This window comes from Populus alba, chromosome 3 (assembly GCF_005239225.2).
Source record: "Populus alba chromosome 3, ASM523922v2, whole genome shotgun sequence".
In the NCBI taxonomy this organism is placed as follows: Eukaryota; Viridiplantae; Streptophyta; class Magnoliopsida; order Malpighiales; family Salicaceae; genus Populus; species Populus alba.
In genome coordinates, this window is record NC_133286.1 from 21151596 (window position 1) to 21170272 (window position 18677).

The window sequence follows — 18677 nt, forward strand, 5'->3', positions numbered from 1 at the left end:
AATTTCAAGGCTCCGTGAAATTTATCGAGGTAAATGCACAAACTGGTCGGACACCTACGTTAATAATAATAAAAATAAAAATAAAGCACACATGAAGCAACACAAAATTATGTAACAAAAGGGGGGGGGAAAAAAAGACAGCAGATTATATATGGCATCAATATTAACAAAACACGAAAATATATATAGCAAGATTAACAAAGAATTATTCATTTATTTAAAGAAAACTACAAAAAGTTGTGTTTCTAGCAAGCAATTTATTTGGACTCACAGCAACATTATTATCTTATGTCAACCAGTCGAGTCTCTTTATATAATTCTTGTTATCATTGCAGAAATAGATCCCATCGTCTTCTGTCTTCCAGTAGCAGGATTTAGTATGACAACATGTGCTTGATTCCATGCTATCAGTGAAAACATTCGCAAATCGATGCTTTTCGGCCCATTTGAAATCACAATGAAAGATAGTTTTGCCAAAGGTTGCGAGACCGAACTTGAAGTTGAAGTCTCCTCCGATATAGAGAGTATGGTTTCCAAGGTCATTGTCCTGAGACCAGCAATGAAGGCTCAGTGGGTTCTTATTGCTGCTAAAGCCATTGATTATATGAACCCTAAACTTGAAGCAAAAAACTAATTTATTATCATTGAAGGGTACTGGCTTGGACCCCCATGCAAGAACAGGGCAAGATATTGCTAGAATGAAAAGGAGAGGGAAGGAAGCGCTCAGGCTGGAAGATGCCATGCTTGCAGGTATTTTGTGTATGAGCCACTTCACGGTGCTGAAGTTTATATAGAAAAGTAATGGTGGTGAGGATAAGACACGTTTATCCGCAAAATCCATCATTTCTTTTAATTTTACACTTACCTTTCATGGACGCCTTTTCATTTGTAATCTAGATGAGGAAAACATAAATTAAGATAAACACCAATCAAAAAAACAAAAAAGAAGAACAATGAAATGTATAATTAACATATATAGTTAGAAATCTTAACGCCAAACTTTTTTTTTCAAATTATTAAAAATTATTGATGTTCACCAACCAAGTTTAAATAGAATTTAACCAGGTCAATCGTATTATAAAAAACATAGTCAAGTTAACTAGTATTCACAAAATCAATTGTTTTTGAATTTAACTTGAAACTTGATTCAATTTAAAAAATCAATTGTTTGGGAATTCAACTTGAACAAATCAACAACTTATACATGGACGCCTTTTCATTTGCATCATAAAATCTAGAAGAGGAAAACAAAAATTAAGATAAACACAAATCAAATAAAAAAAAGAAAAAAAGAAACTTTTTTTTTCAAATTATTAAAAATCATTGATGTTGACTCAATCATATTTTAAATAAAATTTATTGACGACATGTCACATAAAACATAATCAAGGTCAATTAAGAATTCACCAAGTTAATTGTTTTCCAATTCAACTCAAAACTTGATTCAATTCAACTAATGAATGTAAACTCCCAATTGAAAAATTTCATAGTGCTCGTAAAATTCAATGGAAAAACTTATCACATTAATTGAATAATAAGAAATAAAATAAAAATAGAAGTAAGTACATAGTTGGATGAGATTTTTAATTATTAAATATTGACTTTTGAAATTAAAAATAAAAATGAGATACAACTTTCATGTCGTGAAGGATCCACTTAAAAATTTTTTGATGTTGGTTAAATAATGAAGAATTTACTCGATGATGAAATGAGTTGTAAACCTCCCACGTAAATATAGGATAAAAAATAATAAGATGTCAACAAGTAATGAAAACTCATAACAAGAAAATAGAATAAATAAATGTGATATATAGTGGAAGGAAATAACCTTTCTATAAATAAATTTAAAGGTGTTATTAAAGTTAAAGCGAAATTATAAATTTTTGTTTAAAATTTATAATCAATTGAATTAACAGTTTGAGTTTTGATGGATATAAGAATTTAAAGAATTTTAAAATAATGAAATTTTTTAGAATGAGAAAATAATTTTAAAAATTATAAGAAATAAATGCATGAAAAGGGTGTTTAGTGTAAACCCAATAAAAATTAATAACGTTATCATGAAACCAAAATAAGTTCGTAAATAAAATAAATGATAAAAAAATAAAATAAATATATTTTAAAATAAAAAAATAATCCTAGAAATTTAATAAAAAAATTAATACGATATGAAGCAAGAAATTTGAATTTGGATATTGGGTTGGGTTTACCAATACACAGGGTTTAAAAACTCTACTCCTTCCTAGCTATATCTATAGTGAAAGCTGCTGGAAAATTAGTTGAGAAAAGAGAAGAGAGAAAAGCCAAGTTTAGCACCATAAAATTCCAGAGAGAAAGCATGATTTAGGCATGGTAGATGAGAGAATAATGAGTGATTAACATAATCAATCACAAGATTAAAAGAGGAAAATCACAATACCACTGTCCATAGAATCCTAACTAATTTCCCCATCAGTCACTCCTCTTTAATTCTCCTTGATTATGGAGGACTTTAACCTTCTGCTCTCTTCCTACGAGTAACATAACATGCTGGGCTTGCAAGTCCTTGATATCACAGGGCCGAGCTAGCGCTGCTAGCTAGTTCATCCCGTCCAGTGCCGGAACCAGTTTGCCTGACATTTTCTGAGAGCTTGTGTGATTGATCATACAAGTAGTCCTTGCTTGTGACTCTTCAAAGTTTCAGCTGCTAACTAGTAGAGTTTTGCTACATGAATCATTACTTTCCTTAATAATGTTCTATTTTGGGCCTTTGAGCAATACCTTCAATCACTTGTGATTGCTCACCTGATATGGGTGTGTCCATTTTACTCTCTATATTATCTCGGACATTATCTCTTTTTGTTGTTCTGATTCGCAGCCTTAAAATATGTTCATTTCTGCAGTCACCGGAGCAGCTACAGGCCATTATCTTATATTTTACACTAACTAAACAGTTTATAATTCTTTTAAATCAAAACTTAAATCTGCAGGGTCTCAACTGATCTTCTAATCCCTCGACTTATTAAGCAATGGTTGCTTGGCCCTGTGACATCTCCTTAAAGTAAAAGTTTCTCATGGTAAATTATTGCTAGTAATGTAGCCGTCAGGTTTCCACAGCATATATAGCCTTGTAATAAACATCACCAAATTCGGCCCTCGCCAACTTCTCAGCCATATTTCTATTACTTTTTTGGCTTTATTTGCATTTAGGAAGCTACCTGCGACCTCTCTTTTCAGGGATAAAGCAACCACATGCTTATGCATCAAACAAAAAGTAGACTCTAACCTGAAGATGTTACTGTATCTTTTAAAGGTAATCTCACTCTTCTTTTTCCTTTTTCTTTGTTTTCTTAAAGTTGCTATCAGCTAAGCTATGTACCTCACTAATCATTGATTAGTTTCCCTCGTTGCCAAAGCAGGATTATAAAAAAGAAGAAGATAACAGTTGAGAATATTATTAAGAAAATGGCTAAAAAGAGAATAGCCTAGCAAGCAGAAGTTAAAGCTGAAAAGGAAAGAAAAAAGAGGAAGCAATAAAGCTTTAGAAACCAGGATTATATAATTAATCCAGTTGATTAGGAAATCAACTTTCAATCCAAACTAAGGAAAAAAGCGTTCTTTTGCTTAAATCTAATGTATTATGTATTTTAAAAAGAAATTAAAATTTAATTTTTTTTATTAATGTTAAAAATAAATACTATTTTAATATTTTTGGACTTGCTTGCTCAGATATTTAATTCTCCAAAAATGATCAATTTAAAAAAATTTTTTTACCAGACCAATATATTTAGAAACCAGTAAATACTTTAGCTACAAAAACATATATTTATATTTTAAAAAACAATAACTACCATACTTTAAAACTCACCCACCCATCCTCTCAAAAAAAAAAAGCTTCATAATGAAATGGACGTCTTTTTTTCTTTGGTTTTTATGCTCTGCAAGTAATTAAACAACAGTAACATGAGCTTGAAAGTTGCTCCTTTTTTGAAAGAACCAAGAAAGAGTAACAATATCTTATGAATGGATTTCTTTTATAGCACAACCTGTATTAAATTTAAAAGGTTGCCTTATTTAATAGCGCAACACTTTAACAATACAAAAAAATTATAATAATTAAAGTGGTGATCTATTAGAAATAATGCAGCCCTTGCAAATACAAAAAAACATTAAATTGGGTTGCGCTATTGGAACTACTGCCTAATTCTGGAAAAAATAAATAATATATATATATATATATATATATATATATATATATATATATATTTTAAAGGGTTAAGCTATTTCTAGGAGTACAATCCTTTAAATGGGATTTCAGTAACATCCAATTTGATTTCATTTTCTGATTTTTCTTCGTGTAGAGCCAAAGATTGGCTATAAGCCAAATTTTACACAGTTGGCATGCATTAAAGAGAACCATCGATCGAGATGAGAGGATAATAATAAAACAAACATTATTTGAAAAGACAGAAAAAAGAAGAAATTAATTGAATGAATATGGGGAACAAGATAACATGGGATATTTCACGGGGAATTTTGGCACTTATACAAGGATGTGTAGCAGAATCAGGCTAAGTACAGAATGTGACATGCATACAACTAAGGTCTGTCTTCTAGTTTTTTGCAAGCTCACATGGTGCATGCCAGGATAACTTGCTTGCCCTAACTAGACCTGCAAAAGCAAGCACCAAGCCCATGTACATCACCTGTATCCTTTTATCTTTTCCGGCATAGAAAGCTTGCAAACCTTGCCATGGCGGCGTTGAGTATTTTTGGACTGCTTACTCTCTTTAGCCTTGAAAAGGTTCTTTGTGACTGGAAACAAGGCATGGAACAGCTCTCTGTATAGAGGTCCACTGGTGTCTAGACCACGCTCCATCATCAGAGAATCCAGGATTGAAATTTGTCCAGACTAGTGCGAACCAGCGACAAGGATTGCCAATTGTCGGGGGGAGTCTTGAGGACCCATGTTGATCAAGTTTTTTTTTTTTCTTTCTTTCTTTAATTATTATCGATTTATTTGTCTAATTTTAATTTGGCAGACAAAAAACTAATATTGTATTTTGCAAATTTGCCACGATCACTTCCTGACTGATCTTGTCTTGCATCTAATCTTTTTCATGGAGCTTCAAGAAATAAAGTTCAATTGAATTTTAATGGTTGATGTCTTATTTTCTACTAGTTTTCATGTATCGAAAGTACTAAATTTATATTTTTAATTTGATAATAATAAATTATTGATATAAAAAATAAGCCGAAAACAGATTTCTAGACAGATGAACAGCCATTAAAATTTTTATTTTTATGGATTAGCTTGAAGTTTGAATCTTTTAACAGATAAAAGATCATATGTGCCATTAACCATGGTGCTATCCTCGTCAAGCTTACAAGTTCAATGATTTGTGAAATTAAAGACTGCTTCGAGGTAGTAAATTGTTGGACGGTTGAAGCTTTTAAAATTTATCATTTTACTCCATATATATATGTATATATGTATGTATGTATATATAATCTTAGTTATAAAACTAGTCTGATACAAGAGAATTAATTCATGATTTAGTTGACTCAAATTAGTCAAAACTAATAAATTGATAAAAGAAAAAACTAAAACTTAGTTGTTTATTTTAAAAATAAAATAAGAAGTCCAATTGACACAATAATTAAAGCACTTTTTTGAGTCAAAACTCAGATCTATATATATAATACCTTGATTGTATTTTTCTTTCTTTCCAAGCAAGTTTATTATAGAGTATCTTAATTTCTTTTTAAGATGGCGGACACTTATTTTTCAAGTCACTTAAGGCCTACGTACCCCAGAAGACCTCTAGCCTTAATCCAGAGCTTGATAAGTGAATCATAACCATCAAATTATCAATGTTGACAAGTCCACAGCATACCATTTTATAAAGTTACAATGGAATTATGGATTCATGAGCCCATTAATACATAAATTATATGAACATTGGTAAGAGATTTTTGGCTAACAATGTCTGAAACGAGCTGTGACCTAGCTATACCAAAAAGAGAGGCAAAAAGGGTAATCAGTGTCGGTGGGAGTCTACAAAACGTGCAAAAGTGAAGGCACTAACTTGTAAGGTGGTTCACATTTAGGAAAAGTAACTTGGGTTTCAAGGACAAATGGTGCAACTTTACCTTGGCTAATCAAATGTAATTTGACATAGCAATTTAGGGTTCCTGAGATTTTCCTAATCTAGTTTTACTGGAAAATGATGCAATTTGGTTCAATGATAGAGAGCAGGGAGGGACAAATTTCTTCCATGGAAGTTACTGTGATATAGTTTTCATGTACTGAGATTAATAACTGTATTTGCGTTATCAAACAAAACTTGAATACATCATTCAAGTCTAATCAAATAAATTAATTTTTTTTATAATTTATTTAAAAATCTATATAATAATAACAATAATATGAGAAACAAGTCCGCTTACCTACCAAGTTAAACCTCAAAAAGTATTTTGGGCCGTTTATTACACATCAAAAGTAATCTGATCCCTTTAATTTTAAATATTTTATCATTTTGATCATAATTTGCAGGGAATTTGGAATGACAAATTACTCTTACTAAAAGTTAGTTAGCACCTAGCTACTAGTCAAGCTAAAAGATACAATGTCATGACCACTTTATGATTGTCAAGCTTCGCTTCGTCTCATAAATAGGGGGATTTGGATAACCATCGAACTTACGTCAAGCACACAGATATGCCCCATACAAAATTGTCTTCTTGATTTGATCTGATCTAAATCCTAAGCTGAAGTCCAACTCATTTTTAAACTCACCTGCAAATTTTCAAACTTGGCCATTTTTTTCCAAAGGGTCAGTTGAACTTGTCCATATAAAGGCACATCTTGAAAGACATGAAGCCTTATATATTAATTTTTGTATGAAATTCACCCTACGAAGCAGACATATTGAAATTTGAATTTCCCAGTGGGACACAAATTCAAGATATTTGTTACAATGTTTTAATCACATTTAACCATTATAAAAATACCAGTCTTCTTTGATCAGTATTTCATGATAGAAAGGACATGTATATAAAAGGGATATAAATATATTTGACGGGGGAGACGAAAGCAAAAATAATTTTTAAAAAAATAATTTTAGAGTGATTTATATCTTTTTAAAACCAAAATGAAGAGAAACATATTCAATTTGATCTCATTTTTCCGAACAATTGTTAACAAAAATAAAGAGAAACATGTTCAATTTGATCTCTTTTTTCTGAACAACTTTCAACTAAAATAGGCACGGGCCGGTGCCTTACAAGCAAAGATTACAATTGCTTCAGGGTCTCATTTTTTTATTTTCCTTAATGGCACCATGCTTTTTTCAATGGAGATAGAGGAAAGGAGCGTTTGTAAATGGACGTTTAGGGCAAGAGCAGACCCCACCAAGCATCCCCATTTTGCCGACCATTGCTTGTCTTTTGTAAAGTTCTACCGCCCAATCCTGATATTGATGGCTTCCCAGTCAACAGGTGACTGATATAAAACAGGAAAAAATCTCTACAGTATCTCTGTACATAGAATCCCAATGCTACCCCCTCAAACCTCTCTCCTTGTCCCAAGAAACGGGGTCTCATGGATTTTCTTCAAATACCATCTGAGGAGAATTCAGAGAAAAACTTGTGGAGAAGACTCCGTTGAGGGCCATTGATGAGTGTTGTAGCTAGGCAGCAGGGGACAAGGGCATGCACTGGTAAATGTTCATGGCATTCGTGTATTTTGAAGATAATGAAGGGGGTAGTTATGTCATGAGAGAAAAGATAGTGGGTTAGGGCATCTAATCACCAATCCTAATAAACAAGTCAGTGCCATATGCAGTATTTCCATGACACATGGCAATAGAAAATACCTCTGAGTGAAGGTCAGCATCAGACTCTCATCTCAGCCTTGTTCAAATTTGTTCTGCCAAATGACCATTGAGGTAAAACAAAAGGCCAGCCCCCTGAAAACCAAACGAAACTTAACAGGAAGAATCTTTAGTTGTTTGGTTGTCAAGAAGGCTCACTTCTTCCTGTTGTAGTACAATCTCCAAAAAAAATCCACAAGAAAGCTAGTTTCCTTCCTAGACTAGATCTCCCCATCTCTAAGAAAAGTAACATTGAATTCCCATCTAGAATTCATGGTGCTGGCTTTTCTTTGAAGATGGTGCAAAGAAAGGTGCCCAAAAAGCTTGGTATTCAAGCTGATCATGTTAAATCCGAGAAGCGGTTGGGGAACCTGAAACCAAGTTCTTGTCAGCATCAGGATGGCAAGAATAGAGGACCTGATATGAAGAAGAAAATGAAAAGGTCAAGATCAATCAAGATTTCAGATATTGAGAGCTTGAAATCATCATCACCTTTGAGGAAAGCCATATCACAGCCTGGGAAGCTGCCTCCTCTCAATGGTACGACAACTGCAGCAGCACCACAGAAGCAGTTTATGATCAAAATAACTGATGGTTCACCGAATTATATGAAGTCAACCAGTAGTTCAGAGGCAAGAAAGGAGCGTTCCCAGGTGAGTCCCTTGAATACTCAAACTGGTTCAAATGGTAAGAGCCTGCATTACAGAAACTCTGGGAATTCGAGATTTAGCCCTGCTTCTGGTAGCAAACCAGCAAGAACTTTATCAAAGACATCTAGTTTGAAGCTGGTGAGGACTCCTAGTTTTAAGCCAACGAGAGGTACTGCGAAGAAATGTTCTAGAGTAGCTCTTTGTGCTGATGTGAGTACACAAAAAGCTACCTGTTCTTCAACCCTGAAGGATTCGAAGTTTCCTGCGTACCTCATGCTTAATCCTGGGGGTACTGAAGCAGAGGGAACTTCAGTCATGAAGGTCTGCCCATACACCCACTGCTCTCTTAACGGTCATCATCACAAACCTGTAACTCCGCTGAGGTGCTTCTTGAAGGCAAGGAGGCGTTCGTTGAAGGTCCAGAATAGTATGAAATTGGAGGATTTATCCCCACGCAGAGCCAGGTCATCTGGCGATGGAACAGAAGAAATTCATGGCGGACTGTTGGATTTTTCTGATGACAAACCTGTGATACAAGAAGTTGGAAAGGATTTCTTTATTGAAATCTACGCTAACAATACAGAAGATTGGGCCTATGAAACCGAAAAGAGGACAGAGAATGAAGGCAAGACAGCAAATGCTTTTTTGAGAGAACCTGAAGGACAGATTAATGAGTCCTGCTTTTACGCTGGCCATGAAGCCGCGGCTGAAGAAGACAACAGCAATCACGTTTCTGAGAGCTCGTCAGATGAATCACAGGAATCAGAGATTGATTTTGAGGAAAACTTTAGTGATACAAATGCAGCAGAGATCAATGTTGCAGTGGGTTTCGTCAGAGAAGATGAAAAGCATGGGGATACAGACTGCTTACTGACCTTCTCTGAAGGAGAAGCAATCATGGGAAGCTGTGACAACAGGAGTGACATTGAAGGGGAATGCCAAGCGAGTATGGAGGAAGATGATAACATCTCTGAAGCAACTGGCATGGAGTGGGAGGAGGACCAACCTTCGACTTCAGAGATTGGTGCAGAAGATGATGATTTGAACAAACATGATAAATTTTGGACCAAAGTCGGGTTCACACCAGAAATCGAGAAACTTGATTGGAGTGAGGATTCTGAGATCATAACGTCTGATGATGTAGTCAGCAACTGTACAGAGGAAATTCTAGCTGATGAGGTACTGCGAGAATTTTTTTCAGAGGAAACTGCCTCTATTGATATGCAATGCAGCGATAGCGATTCTGAATCAGATATTATACCCCACTATTGGCAGATTCTCCAATCTATCCAAGTGGCAGGGAACTTGGCTTATGATAAACCTTCTGCAGCTGAAGATGCATTTGAGGCACCAAAAACAGAGGAGAAAGATGAAGAAGCTGGGAGAGATCTGAGAGATGCTGTGACCACTTCAGCTTCAATAAGGGAATCAATTGTGGAACCAATAAGAGCCAGAGAGAACATTCAGGAGAATAATGAAACAGATAAATCTCTTGGAGATGGTGAAAATGGTTGCACGGCAGACATTTCAGCTGAAGCTTTAAATGGTCACCAGGAGGATAAATCTCTTCAAGCTGAAAATGCAGCTATAAGACCTCATATTTCTGAAAAGAGAGATATGATTGGAACAAACAAAGAGGAAGAAATCGATCAGCTCATCGAAGTTGCAGAAAATAATCAAGAATTTGCCATTGCTGAATTCCCTGATGGTGAAGCTGGAGAAGCAACAGAAGATCGAGAGCAAGTTGCCAAAGCTGAATTGCAATTTGAAATCCATGTTTCTGATTCACCACAGGATTTTTCTGAAGCTGATCAAGATGATGCTGAACTACATGCCAATGGAAACCACATGACAACTAGTGAAGAGGATGGTTCAAGTCAAGATCTTGTTGATGCCACCACTCCAACTGAGCCTCTTAACCACCAATTGGATGAGCAGGATGAGACAAACAATGTTCTTGAGAACGAGAACTTATTTGAGGAAGATAAAGATGAAGCTAAAAAGATCGAAATCCTAACTGCCATGGTTTTTGAGGCTCCGAGTAATTCAAGAACGCATGAAATCAACTCCACTGGAGATGATACAGGAGAAGCTGAGAAGATGGAAGTGGAAGTTTGTAACGAGTCAGATACAGCAGAAACCTTCCTCTCTGCCAATAATGGAGCAACGAGCACAGGATCAAAGCGCCCATTCGTATACACAAGAGGAAATCCCAATCAAGAACTTCAATATACCTGCAACAACAGGAAGTGGACAATCGGAGAAAAGAAACCCATCAAGGACTTGGAGGAAGAGAGAGAATTCAACCCAAGAGAACCAAATTTCCTTCCCGTTGTTTCTGATCCAGAGGCAGAAAAGGTCGATCTCAAGCATCAAATGATGGATGACAGGAAAAATTCTGAGGAATGGATGCTTGATTATGCACTACGACAGGCTGTCACCAAACTCGCTCCAGCTAGGAAGAGGAAGGTGGCACTACTTGTTGAAGCTTTTGAAAAAGTCTTGCCAACACCGAAATATGAAACTCATATCAAGCATACATCAGCAACATTTTCTCACACAAGACCTATTCAAGCTTGTAGATGATGGTAGTCACCAAGGTAAACAAGACATTACTTTCTAGATGTTACTTCTTTCTATTTAGCTGCAGTAGTGAAAATTGAAATGCCATTGTAGATCAAAGAGGGGAAATAATCAGTTGAAATGTGACCAGGTCATGTAGTCCTTCGTATTTCGTTGTGCAGGTCATGCAGAAGTGGGAGCTGCATTGGTTACCTATAATAAGTTGGTGAATTAGAAGTACTGTTATTGCTAACCATGGCTCAAGCTTTAGGAGTAAACAACGAGCTCAGTAGAGAAACATCTTGGTCTGTTGATGTAAAGAATTTCAGTGTTCAGATTGAAGAGCAGATGCTGCATTTGGTAGTTTCTCCTAACCTCAGCGGGCGCAGTGCAAGTGAAGAGTGGCTAGCTCAATAATATAAATATAATAACAGTGTAAAATCTGACTCTGAGTTCTGACTACCAGATGATTACTATATATCCTATGTTATTGTAAGAGACACTATTTTATCTCTAAATGTTGTTAATTATTTGTGGTTACTCTGTCTACTATTGTGCAGTAACTACTATTGTAATTATGCTCATGTTCGTCTGATGATTTTCATCTCCAGTCACATTTCCCTGCAAAGAAAAGAACTTGGCTACTATGCAATCCTTAAGAGGTTAGGGATTCATCACATGGAAAACTTCATGCATTTTCTAACCAGAACATGTGATGATGTCAGGCCAAGATTATGAAGAAACTAAACCAATTTCAAGAAAAAATAATAACATGAATATTTTGTCACGGCCAAATTATTAAAAAGCAATAGAGACAATTATTCCAATCATCATCATCAACTACTTTGATTTTCACAGGCCCTGTAAGATATGCATGCAAGAAGAGATTATAACCACAACCGGAAGCTTCACTCCAGCACGCCTCATGATATTGCAACTACACAATTCAAGTCAACAGACATCCAATGTCCATGTTTCATAGACTTCCAAAGACAGACCAATTTACTTGGAGATTCCTGTCAATATCAGACGGATTACATCTTGAAGAAATAGTTGCTCTGCTTCTTTTTTTTGGGCTCTCAGGAGAAATATTTATCTTGAAAGATAAGATACTTTGCTTATATTTTCTTTCGCTTTTGTAAATTTCCTTAAAAGTTTCAGGAAATTGATGCAAATGTCTTTGTAACCATGTGATGGACATGTTGTAGTTACTTTTATTTCTGCACCACCATATATAAACGTAAATTTAAAAGAGAATATGTGGTAAAATTCTGAAAAAAAAATACAAGCAGATAATTCATATGCATTGAATTACTAACGGTAAACATAATTGTGATATATATGGATCTAATCAAAATTGGTGATACAGTTGTGAGAAAACAACATTAATAATGTTATCCTTCAATCAAAAGACAATACGTCCAATACATTATTCAGTTCTGTACAGGAGTTGCTTTTACTGATAAATGTGACTTGATTGTAGGCGAGTCAAGAAGAAGTGATTGAAGCTCTCCAACATAATTTTCGAGATTACTGCAGCATGAGCTATCATCCTTGTTCATTCTGGCTACATCAGAACTTGCCTTCTCAAGCTCCCTTTGCTCCATTGCTTTCTTTCTCAATATGTCATCATGAAAGAACTTAAGAGCATCCACTGTAGAAATAGAGTGCACTGATTCATACAAACCCTGAAATTTGTTTCTTTTTTCCTGCGTTTCAATCAGCTTCTCCTTCAAGTCATCTGGCAGGCAGGCAACCACACTTCGCACAAATAAGAAAAAGGAAAAGAATTAAACAAAAAAAAAATGTTAAAGCATTCGAGATCTCTTGAAAGCTGGTCATCACTATACTATAATTCTCCTTCCATTTTCTTATTGTTTACCTGGTAACACCTCTAACAACACCCCAGTTGTATCCTACAAGCACTGATTGCTTAAAACCAACATTAAATCCCTCTTGTGCAGAATCTTCTTTTCCTGCTATGAGACCATCACGATAGCCAATCTGAAGTCATCAAGAATGAGACGAATGAGACCATTAAAGGTTTGGAAATCAGTATATAAGCAGGGAAAACAGAATCATGAGAAACAAACAGAATCATCAAATTACCGTGTGAAATTGATCATGTCTCCTCTGCCACTCCCGGTCTAAATCAGATTCTCTATCCAACTCCTCAACAGAATCATCCCACAATGACCCACCATCATCCTGCAAGTCACCTTCACAGCAATCCAAAACAAAGTAACGCATGTTGCTCTAAAAGACTCGAAGCATAACTAAATTCAACCCACCAGCCTCAAAAAGTTAAGCAGTGCTCACACAAGAAACTGACTGCATTTAAGTACCACCAAATAAAAATGCCATTGTACATTTGCAAAAATTAGAAGTTTCAGACATGCGAGAAAATGAACCAAAAACTGGAGCAATTACGAAAACATTGGGAAATGAACCAAAAGTTGGAGCAGTTACAGAACAGGATGCAATTGAAAGTCATCTACATTTGTTCTTCTTTCATCACATGCACAAATTGTACACATATACACACAAATACAGGCAAAAAAGAGTATTAATACGCAGCCTTTTCTTTCATTACTCATTCCCAGCTAGTGCCAAAACTTAGTAAATTCAACCAAGATCACCATTTTCCAAGCAGAAGATAACAATAAGGCTATATATTTATATCAAGCAAGCACGAACTTATTGAGTCAGCTAAACAGAAGAGCATATAAAGCCAACACAAAGCAAAATAAATTAACCAAAATCAATAATAAATAAGTAGATCAAAACCCATAACAATGATTCTACTTACCATTAGCAATGGGCTTAGAACCCAATTCAGCATTTGAAAGTTGCAAACTTTCTGAATAAAGGTCCTTAGCAAAACTGCCTTCCATCTATTACAACACAAAAAACCCATTTCAGAAAACATCAAACAACAATAAATATCTATCTACAAAAGCAAAATTCAGCCACAACGAAAACAACAAATGATAAGAAAAGATTGAAACTTTACCCTGTTCACTAAAAAAAGGTAAAGACTTTATTAAGTTTTGATTGATTTTGTTCAAATTTAAGAAAAGATTTGGCCTTTACCTTTGATTAGTGGTTGAATTAAAAAGAGAATCCGACTTTGTTTGTTGAGTAACCGGTTGATTCAATCGGGTCGGCGATCCAACAAGAGGTTGTTGCTACATGGGAAGAGAAGAACTACGGTGATAGATGGGTCATGGATTCTGGAATCTAGACCCTGGACCCTGGGCCTGCAGATATATGAAATGAGAACAGTTGGGTAGGCTAAAGTTCGGCTTTTCTATCCTCTGTTAATGTAAATGGGTATGTTCTGGGTTAGAAGGATGGGCAACTGGTCGGCGCGGTTTTTTTAGATAAAAAGTTTTATTTATTTATTTATTTATTGCTTATCTTGTGCCACAAAAATTACTAAGGCACTATTTTCTCTAATTTTAGCAACTACGAAATAATATTTTATATTTTCCTTCCGAGAGAAACCATAATTGTCATATCTGCTTAAGGTTATGGGTTGTTGAGTCTTTGAATTAACTTCTGGGTTATTAAATTTATCTTAAAATGATGATAAATCAATACAAATTTAAAATAAATTGAAAATTATGATACTCTATATAAATATTTAAAAAATTATTTTTTTAAATTGACTCGATTAAATCTTATTCAAATTTAATCGAGTCAACCAAATCATATATCAACTCATTAAGTTACTCAAATTAAATTTGTTTTAATATCTTATATAATTTATTTAAGTTAGACTCTAAGCCAAACCTTTAAATCATGTTAAGTTTAATAATTATATAAAAAAAAATAGTTTCACTTATCATAATTTAATTGATATATTCAGCTGTAAATTTAGTCAATCAATCATAATTTGATTTAATTGTTTTTATATAAAAAAAATAAATCATTGTTTCTGACTAGCTTTCGTTTGATGTTCTATTTATTTTATTAATCTATTTTTTAAAATAGATTAATAATTTGAGAAGTGTAAAATAATACAAGATCAATGAACAAATGACAATTAACGTCCAGCCTTCTTTTCAAGGAGTACTTTACGTGCATCCAATTATCAAACAATGATTGCTTTTTTTTCCATCCATGCATCTTCTATTTTTCTAATATATTCATCCATTGTTCTTTCCTTTTTATCCAAACAAACAGTACTGTATGAAGAGATAGAGACTTGCACGCCAACGAAACTTCAACATTATTTTAAACATTTCATTTTATATCTTAATCTTTCACTTTATTTTAATAGTGTAGTTGTGGGATTTGATTTCCAGATTGATTTAGAAAACGACTTAATTGCTTTTTCATCCTTTATCAACTATATTTTTAATGAAACGACACTATTTTATTTTCTTATTTTTTATAATATATTAACTCGATTAAGATTAGATTGGGTTTGATAAAAATAATTGAGTCATTTAAATATTGGTCGAGTCTAAATAGTTTAACTGAATTATTAATATCTTATATAGTTTAACTAAAATTTTGATCCAAATCGAGTTTTATATAAAACTTAAGTTAGTTTTAGGATATGCTTTATAATAAACATAGAGATATCACTTGGAAATTAAGATGAAATCCTCAACAGATTTAAAAATCTGCCATGTGTTCCGGCTGAAGTAGCCATCAAAATATACAAATATACACATCTGTATGTTGAATCTGATCTGAATCTCGGCTTCCCCCCACGTTTTTTAACCAGCAATCTAGCCATCCAACAAGGCTGATGTATACTTTCTAACTATGAAGAAATCTTAAAATCATTTTTCAGGTTGTAAAGCAACTGGAGTATCTCTGATCATAGCTTAACAAAAAAGAAAGGGATCAAGAAAATGTTGTGCTGAGAAACCCTATAGTTGCATGTGTACATATATATACATGTGTAAGGTCGGAACATATCTCCCTCACCTGCAACCTTAACCATTTCTGTCTATACCAGGATGATTTCTAGGACTACAGCATCTTGTTTCCTTTTTCACATGTTGACGATACTTTCACTTCTTTGTTTGGCGAACTCATCAAGAAAGCTGTGGCGAGAGAATAGCTGCAACATGTACCGAGGGAGCTGGGTTCATGACATGTCCTATCCTCTCTACGATTCATCTGCCTGCCATTTTATTCGAAAAGAATTTGATTGTTTAATGTATGGTCGCCCTGATCACCTCTATCTTCAATATAGATGGCAGCCCAGTGACTGCAACTTGCCAAGGTACAATATTATACGCGCAACAATATCAAATTATTGCTCGTGCTCACCTGAAGAACTTGCTTCTTAATTAGTCTTCGAACGATGAGTTTATTTTATGCATGCTAAGAGTAATTTGATTGTTTTCAAGTAAAGTAATGTATTCATTTCTCTCGAATGGTTAGCATTGTGATTTTTGTGCTAGAGTGTACTAATTGCGTAATTGTTATACAAATTAATTTAAAAAATAACTCAGGTTATTATGTCAACCTAATCAATTATTTTTATCAAAATAATATCGGTTTGTTTTTTTTTTAATGAAAAATTATTGGTGTTAATCAAATCAGATTTTAACCAAGTTAATTAAGCCATTAAAATACTGGTTGAGTTAATATCTTTCTAGTTCAAATTAAAACCTAGCCCCAAGAAGGTTTTAGGTAACAGTTTTTCATATTAATCGATCTATGCATCAAGTTTAATAATTATGATTAATTGTTTTTATTTTAATCGGAATGTACACATGTGTGTGACCTTATTCCAGGTTTGATGGTCAATATTTCTTGAAGAAGTTAAAGGGGAAGAAGGTTATGTATGTAGGGGACTCTCTGAGTCTAAACAATTTTCAATCGATGGTATGCTTGCTCCATGCAGCTGTGCCTGATTCCAATATCACAAGAAATTCAAAAAACTCTGTTACCACAGTGATATTCCAGGTGAGTATATATAGCAATTAATCTTATAAATTTGCTCCACCTGGTGAATTAGAAATAGTTTTCCTTGCTAATCTAGAACTAGCTAGCTAGTATACATTCTTAATTACTTGATGTTTAATTAGCAATTAATTTGACTTAAAACTTGTGTTAATTAACTCTCATAATTTTACAGGATTATGGAGTGTCAGTGAGTCACTTCCAGTCTCCATACTTAGTAGACATTGAAAAAGAAGAAATTGGCAGGATCTTGAAACTTGACTCCATCAAGGATGGCAAAACATGGAAGGATATTGATGTTCTTGTTTTCTACTCTTGGGGGTGGTGGTACCGGGAAGGACCTCGGCAGCCGTATGAGCTCCCAAATTTATCAACTTTAAATTTTTTAAAATAAAAATAGATAACCAATTTGTTCTGGACTTTCTATTAGAAAAAAGCAAAGATAATAACTATTATCACAATTTTTTAAGATTATTTTATTCAGCTTTGAATATTTTTGACAATTTATTGTTGTCTTTTTCAGGTTTTGGAAACAAATATTAAAAAAAAAACACACAAAATTGAAATAATACAGAAATAATTCTTCTGTGATATTGCTAAAAATGATTTGATTCTAACAATTTTTTTTGTTTTTTTTTGTTTTTGTGAATTTCAGATGGGATTATATTCAAGAAGGCGAAACCATAGTTAAGGACATGAATCGTAAGGTTGCTTTTCACAAAGGCTTAACAACATGGGCAAAATGGGTCGATTCGGATGTTGATCCAAAAAAAACTACTGTTTTTTTTCAAAGCATTTCTCCATCTCATTACAAGTAAGTTACCAAACCAAGTTTTAATTTGATAAAAAAAAATAATGATTTAATAAAATTTAATTGATTCAATAAACCATGACTCAGTTGATCTAACCAAACTCGATCATATCAACATTATCATAGTTTTGATAAAAAATTATTGACTCGGTTAACGAAACTTTTACAAAGTCTGACTTCGAGCCGATCATCTTGGTATGACTTGAAATAGTGGCAGGGAATGGAACGAGCCGGGAGTGACAAATTGTGCAAACCAGACAGAACCAATGAGTGGATCAACTAACCCTGGTGGTTCACCATTAGAGTTGCAAATAGTGGAAGATGTACTAAGTGCTATCAAGAAACCAGTTCATTTTCTCAATATAACAGCTCTCTCACAGCTAAGGAAAGACGCACATCCTGGCTCTTATAATGGCGTTAGGCCAATGGACTGTACTCATTGGTGTGTTGCTGGCCTCCCAGATACCTGGAATGCACTTCTCTATGCAACTCTTATCAATCAGAAATGAGGAAATTACATGAAATTAATTGCATTTATATATATATATATATATATATATATATATATAGCATAGTCTGTGTGCATAATTTAGATTTTCATGCAAGTGATAATTAAATCTAATGGAAACAAGAGGAAAAGCTAGATTCTGAAGCACAATGATTTCTTCAAGAGAATTAAAGGGCTAATCAAGTCTAATGGAAACAAGAGGAAAGGCTAGATTCTTCTCGGCCAATTATAATGTTTCATTATAGCAATTATAATTTTATTTTATTTTTTTATTTTATTAACACATATAATTTTTATATAATATATTTTACTACATGTAAGCATTTATTTTTTAATTTAGGACTATATTTTCCACTTCATAA

At 34.0% G+C, this 18677-nt stretch overlaps 3 protein-coding genes across 4 annotated transcripts; 2 read left to right on the forward strand and 1 right to left on the reverse strand.

Annotated features, from left to right (window-relative positions):
- Window positions 1–7824: 7824 nt before the first annotated feature.
- LOC118054260 (uncharacterized) lies at window positions 7825–11605 on the forward strand. Its single transcript, XM_035065762.2, has 2 exons — window positions 7825–11103; window positions 11248–11605. Exon 1 carries the CDS (start codon window positions 8150–8152, stop codon window positions 11087–11089), a length of 2940 nt encoding a protein of 979 aa, XP_034921653.1. The 5' UTR covers window positions 7825–8149; the 3' UTR covers window positions 11090–11103; window positions 11248–11605.
- Window positions 11606–12348: 743 nt separating this feature from the next.
- On the reverse strand, window positions 12349–14366 carry LOC118054286 (uncharacterized). 2 transcript variants are annotated; one of them, XM_035065806.2, is made up of 5 exons: window positions 14079–14366; window positions 13875–13959; window positions 13175–13284; window positions 12948–13069; window positions 12349–12826 (listed from the first exon to the last, which is right to left on the reverse strand). In XM_035065806.2, exons 2-5 carry the CDS (start codon window positions 13957–13959, stop codon window positions 12499–12501), a joined length of 645 nt encoding a protein of 214 aa, XP_034921697.1. In that variant the 5' UTR covers window positions 14079–14366; the 3' UTR covers window positions 12349–12498. The 2 variants fall into 2 exon arrangements, with proteins under 2 accessions (XP_034921697.1, XP_034921696.1); XM_035065805.2 differs by having other exon boundaries at window positions 14159–14365.
- A 1480-nt stretch (window positions 14367–15846) lies between these two features.
- Window positions 15847–18477, forward strand: LOC118054276 (protein trichome birefringence-like 38). Its single transcript, XM_035065792.2, has 5 exons — window positions 15847–16310; window positions 16828–16999; window positions 17172–17347; window positions 17652–17810; window positions 18019–18477. Exons 1-5 carry the CDS (start codon window positions 16042–16044, stop codon window positions 18314–18316), a joined length of 1074 nt encoding a protein of 357 aa, XP_034921683.1. The 5' UTR covers window positions 15847–16041; the 3' UTR covers window positions 18317–18477.
- Window positions 18478–18677: the final 200 nt, after the last annotated feature.

Bases quoted from the DNA above. Each gene is read 5' to 3' on its own strand.
- LOC118054286 (XM_035065806.2), bottom strand. From the start codon at position 13,959: ATGGAAGGCAGTTTTGCTAAGGACCTTTATTCAGAAAGTTTGCAACTT. The intron at 13,285-13,874 runs GTAAGTAGAATC...ATTGCTGTGAAG, and splicing joins TTCTAAGCCCATTGCTAATG to GTGACTTGCAGGATGATGGT. The intron at 12,827-12,947 runs GTAAACAATAAG...ATTTGTGCGAAG, and splicing joins GTTGTTAGAGGTGTTACCAG to TGTGGTTGCCTGCCTGCCAG.
- LOC118054276 (XM_035065792.2), top strand. From the start codon at position 16,042: ATGATTTCTAGGACTACAGCATCTTGTTTCCTTTTTCACATGTTGACG. The intron at 16,311-16,827 runs GTACAATATTAT...ACCTTATTCCAG, and splicing joins AGTGACTGCAACTTGCCAAG to GTTTGATGGTCAATATTTCT. The intron at 17,348-17,651 runs GTATGAGCTCCC...TGTGAATTTCAG, and splicing joins CGGGAAGGACCTCGGCAGCC to ATGGGATTATATTCAAGAAG.
- LOC118054260 (XM_035065762.2), top strand. From the start codon at position 8,150: ATGGTGCAAAGAAAGGTGCCCAAAAAGCTTGGTATTCAAGCTGATCAT.